Source organism: Pediculus humanus, genomic scaffold, assembly GCF_000006295.1.
Source record: "Pediculus humanus corporis 1103172108281 genomic scaffold, whole genome shotgun sequence".
Taxonomy (NCBI): Eukaryota; Metazoa; Arthropoda; class Insecta; order Psocodea; family Pediculidae; genus Pediculus; species Pediculus humanus.
In genome coordinates this window covers 124,330-130,053 of record NW_002987850.1, presented here as the reverse complement: position 1 = coordinate 130,053, position 5,724 = coordinate 124,330, and the positions used below count along the sequence as shown (strand labels likewise).

At 27.9% G+C, this 5,724-nt stretch overlaps 1 protein-coding gene across 1 annotated transcript; it reads left to right on the top strand.

The window, feature by feature from the left end:
• Nucleotides 1-881: 881 nt before the first annotated feature.
• Phum_PHUM511750 (Heterogeneous nuclear ribonucleoprotein A1, putative) lies at nt 882-5,280 on the top strand (the record flags this gene model as incomplete). The annotated part of the gene is made up of 6 exons (XM_002431035.1): nt 882-967; nt 2,460-2,535; nt 3,884-3,986; nt 4,065-4,245; nt 4,330-4,623; nt 5,112-5,280. Coding segments are annotated over 6 exons (909 nt in total), but the record flags the coding sequence as incomplete, so codon positions are not given.
• Nucleotides 5,281-5,724: the final 444 nt, after the last annotated feature.

The following is a 5,724-nucleotide window of genomic DNA, read 5'->3' as shown; positions in this document are numbered from 1 at the left end:
ATTTCTCCCCCTCTCCATTGCGCCCCATTGAATTTTTAAACGGGTTGGAAGGGGAAGGGGGGAGGAGAGGGGGAAAAGGGAAACAACAACAATGGCCGAACTAAACGTCCGGCTTATACGTGATAACATCCGGTTAATGCTTATCGTTAATAAAAAAAAAAAATAAAATAAAATAAAATTCATAGCGAAGCGTGATAATACAGGGAATAAGGTTAACTTGCAACAAAACCGGAAATGCAATAAAAATGCGTTTTAAACGGGGGAAAAAAAATGAAAGAAAAAAAAAGAAAAAAAAAATTATTCAAAATAAAATTAAGTAAAATAAAATGTTTTTTTCTGTTTTTTTCTTTTTTTTTTTTTTTTGATAAAATTTAAATTGATAATTAAATATCACTTATGAATTCGTAATAAAAACAAAATAATAATAATAATAATAAAATTTATTATTTCATATTTCAATAGCATGCTTCCTTTTTTTTCCTTTTTTTTCCTTTTAAATAATTTACCAATTCGTTAAATTATTCACGGGGGTAAAAAAAAAAAAGAAAAAAAAACAATGGAAATCACAAAAACGAGTAAATAAATATTAAATAAAAGAAAAAAAAATCAAAACGGGTGGTTAATTGCAATTTTATGCGAAAGCTTACGCTAACCAAATAATAATAATAATAATAATAATAATAATAATAATAATAATAATAATGAAAATGTATTCGAACACGAATAAATTATTATTATTTTATTACTTTTCGTAATTTTCATGCTGTTTTTTTTTTTTTGTATATCGAACAATCGAGTCTTCGATAAGAGAGAGAGAGAGAGAGAAAAATAAAAATTTTACGTTGGCAAGCCTGAAAAATAATTTTTTTTTTTTTCCAGAACATTATCACATATTCGTTGGTGATCTGAGTCCGGAAATTGATACGCAAACCCTTAGAGATGCATTTGCACCGTTTGGAGAAATTTCGTAAGTTTTTTTATTTTTTTTTTAATTATATATTTTAATAACCTAACGAAGCGATAGTGCGTGAGTGCGTGAGTGCGTGCGTGTTTTTCTCACCCCTAACACATCGTAAATAACAAACAACTTCCGAAAACTTATCACAAATGTTCTACTTTTCCCGTAAAAATAAAAAAAAATTTATGAACGATCAAGCATTCGATATTTTATAATGACATATCGAAAACAAAAAATATAATAATAATAATAATAATAATATTAAATATCATGTTTATAATATTTTCATAAGAGATAAAATTACGTTAAAAAAAAAAAAAAAAAAACAATAATAATAATTATTCTTTTTTTTTTTTTTTTCGTTATACGAAGGTTATATTTTTTTTGATAAGTTGGGTTGTGCCCATTGCGTGACCCATTTCGGCCTCAGAACACCGTAATTTATTCCAAATAAACCTTTTATTGAAGAAAAACATGACATTAATCACAATTTTTATGTATTTATACGTACGTACGTACGTATACATGTTATACCTTAAAGTCATTTTTACATCGCCATTTTTTTTGGAAAAGAGAGAATGGATGTTGTAATGTTATAAAAAAAGGAAATAATTATTCATTTTTTTTAACGGTAATTTTTATATCCCTACCACTCTTATCCCGTTTTTTAACTCTTTCCTCTCTATTTAAAGATTATGGAAAAACCGTTAAATAATAATAATAATAATAAACGACAAAATATTTCGATGAGAATGATAATATGTGGAGTTAAAAATTTTATTTTTTTTTAATTAATTACATTATGTTAATTCGAATTGATTTTGAATAATTAAATTACGAGTTTTTTGCACGAATTCCACACGTTTTTTTTTTTTTTTGTTTTTATTATCGATTTCGAAGGTAATCAATCATAAATTGTCGTTGTTTTCTCTTCCTACCTCTCCCTCCCTTTCCTCCCACCTTCCCACCTACCCCTGTACCTCCCTAACTTCCCGCCTTTATTTTTCAAATGCGAAAAATCATAATTGACATCGTTACCTGAATTGTTGTTAACAAAAAAAAAAAACTTTTCACGAAAAACAAACGAAACAAACTTTTTTTTAATATAAAAATAGACAGAGAGAGAGAGAGAGAGAAAAAATAATAATAATAATAAATAATTGCGTATTGTTTTGTAAAAAATAATAAATAATTTATTCCAGTTTAATAATTTGCTGGAAATAATTAGAAAATGTAAAATAATTTTTTTTTTTTAAAAAAAAATGGTAAATTTAACAGTAATAATCACTTTCATTTAAACTTTCGAGTTGTTATGTCGCTTATAAAACAAACAAACAAACAAACAAATTAAAAAAAATAAAAATAAAAGTGTGAGAAAAATACAAAAAAAAAAACTCGTTCCAGAAAATTACTTATATATCCAGGATTTTTTTCTTTTTTTTTACATCTTATATATATATATATATATATATATATATGTATTTAATAATAATATTTTCAGAGATTCCAGAGTCGTAAGAGATGCACAAACGCTCAAATCAAAAGGATACGGTTTTGTTTCTTTCATAAAAAAATCCGTAAGTACAACAACAAAAAAAAAAAAAATTTTTTTTTTCACTTTACAATTGGGATTAAATTTTTTTTTTATTATTTATATATTGTTCTCTTCTTTTACCCCCCACTTCCCCCTCTCCGCCTGTTAAATTTTCAAAGGTGTACGAAAAACAATAACAAAACTTTTTTACTGCTGCATTAAACGACACACAGAGAGAGAAAAAAAAAACAAAAAAAAAACTGGAAAAACTTTCGCTCATATACATATATAAAATTTAATTTACAAATGGTGCACGCGGACGGACCAACAGAATGCATAAAATTAATTAAAAACAAAAGCGTAATTTGCGATCGCTACGGGAAAAAATATAAAACACACTCTCTATCTCACTCTCTCTCTCTCTTTGTATGATAATACATTCAAGCCATTAATTTGCTTTAAAAGAACATACCTGTGCTCCTGTAGGCAATAAAAAAATTACCACCGTAGTAAACTATGAAATTCCCATTCACGGTTTTCTTTTACGATGAAATTTCGATTTTAACTGAATCTGAAAATGACAAAAAAAAAATTTATTAAAATTTTTCAATTGTGACCATGAAAATAATAATAATAATAATATTGTTATTAGAAAGAGAGAGACACAATAGTTAGGAAATATTTTGACGGAAGTGGAAACGAGGAAACAAAAATTGAAGGTCAATCGAAGTTATTTTTAATATTTTTCATGTGAATTTAAAAAAAAAAAAAAAAAAGAAAATTAATAAATAAATTACACGGAAACGCTCGCACAAACAAACTCACACACGCACTTACGCACACGCACACGCATCCGTTTATTACATTTTACATGCGTTCTTACGTAAAATATAAATAAAATGAAAAATTAATAATTTTTAACAATTATAAACCTTTTGTTTTGTTTAAAAAAAAAAAAAACTCGCGCTTGCACACACACACACGCACACACACGCACACGCACATGCATACACACACATACACGAGCGCGCGTTTTTCGGGTGTTTTCACCTTTTTTTTTGAATATATATATTCAAATGAGTTTTTTAACCGCACCGAATTAATTTATTTTATTTTATTTTATTTTACGACCTTTTTACGTTTGTTTTCCTCCTTTTCATTATTTTCATTATTTAGTAAAAAAAAAAAAAAAAAATTCTCGAAAGCAGACATTTTTTTTGTCGTGTTTTGTTGGTCAGTACCCAAAAGACAAAAAAAAAATTTTTTTTTTTTATTTAAAACGAATCCAGTACACCTGCGCTACATTTTCTTTTTTTTAAATAATTTATGTGTATTAATATTTGTATCGCATATCCTTTTCCGGTTCGTTAATTTTTTTTACTAATGTTTAGGAAGCAAAAAGTGCAATAGCTGCAATGAACGGAAGATGGCTTGGAAGTCGAAGTATTCGAACGAATTGGGCAACAAGAAAACCTTCCATCATCAAAGCCGACGGTGAGTTCAAACCATCGAAGATGTGATTTTTTTTTTCGAAGAAGAAGAAGAAATAAAATATTATTATTTGATTTTTAGGTAATACGTTACCTTTGTCATTCGATGAAGTTTATAAACAAACGAGCGCGACAAATTGTACCGTTTATTGCGGAGGAATAACGAATGGCCTTACGGAAGAGCTTGTTCAAAAACATTTTTCACCCTACGGCACCATTCAAGAAATAAAAGTATTCAAAGACAAAGGATACGCTTTCGTAAGGTGAAGAACAAGAGTGCGAACGAATAAAATAAAAATTTCCTGTACTTTCGTGGTCACAAAATGAAAAATTTTCTTTTCTTTTAGGTTTTCGACGAAAGAATCCGCGGCTCATGCAATCGTAGCTGTTCATAACACGGAAATAAACGGACAAACGGTAAAATGTTCTTGGGGTAAAGAAAATTCGGATATGACGGCCATACAACCAACGGGTTTCGATCAACCTGTGGCAGGCACTGCTTTTCCTTATGCATACGGTCAACAAATGGGTTACTGGTATCCCCAAAGTTATCCTTCGGCTACGCCTCAAATACCCGGTCAATATATTCAAAGTGGATTTTCATTGGGTCAATTCGGTTATCATCATCAAGATTTCATAGGGTAAAAATACGAAATGATCGCAATTGCCTTCGAATCAAGTTTACGAATATACGAATCTTCCGCCATTTTTTTTTCTTTTTTTTTTATTTTAAAAAAAAAAGTTTGCCTACTCATTCGAATAATAATAATAATAAAAATATAAACGTTAACGAGCGCTAAATTTTTTAAATAAACTTTTATCCAAGAAAAAAAAAAAAAAAGTTTAAAAGCCTACAGAGTAACAATATACATTAAATCATTGCAGTTCAACGAGTTTATCGCTTTATAAATTTTTCTTTTTTTTCTTCTTCTTCTTTTTCTTCTGCTGCTTTTTTTTATCCTTTTTAAATTATTGCCTAATGAATTGAAGAATTTTATCAATGCTCTCTCTCTCTCTCTCTTTCCCCGACAAATTTTTTTTTTCTTTCCTTAACTCTCCCCATTCGTTTTGCTTTCATTTTTTTTTTATTCGCATCGCTCAAACGCAAAAATTTATTTATTTTTTGCAGAAGACTTAGTATGAATTTATCATCGATATGGAACAACGTGCCAGGTCATACTCAACTTCCGGGTGCCGTACAACATATCGGTCAAGGAACTGCTGCAGCCATACCCCAACCGAACGGTGTTGTGGCTGCATATCCGGTACAACGTTTTCAAGTCAGTTCACATTCATAATAGTGTTTACAAAAAATTAAAAAAAAAATCTACACAATTAAAATAAAATCGATGCAAAAACAGACATAAATAAATAAATAAAAACAACGAACTAATAGATAAAAAAATTTTTTTCCAGTTACCTGAAGATCTCGTCGGCTCCGATTTTACTAGTTTGATGGTAGCGCCGTGACTCTTTATTCTTAAGAATTAATAATAATAATAATAATAATAATAATAAATTCCACAAAATGTGTATATTTTATAAATATTTATAGACATACGAAATTAGATAAAGTAAATTAAATAACGATGATAACAATCTTAATAATAATAATAATAATAATAATAGAAATATATCATAAGTTAAAAATATAAATTTTTTAAGTTACGTTTACGATCTACAAAAAAAAAAAAATTGTACCTTTCGTACGTGTCATTAGAATGTTTTTTTTTTTGTATTCG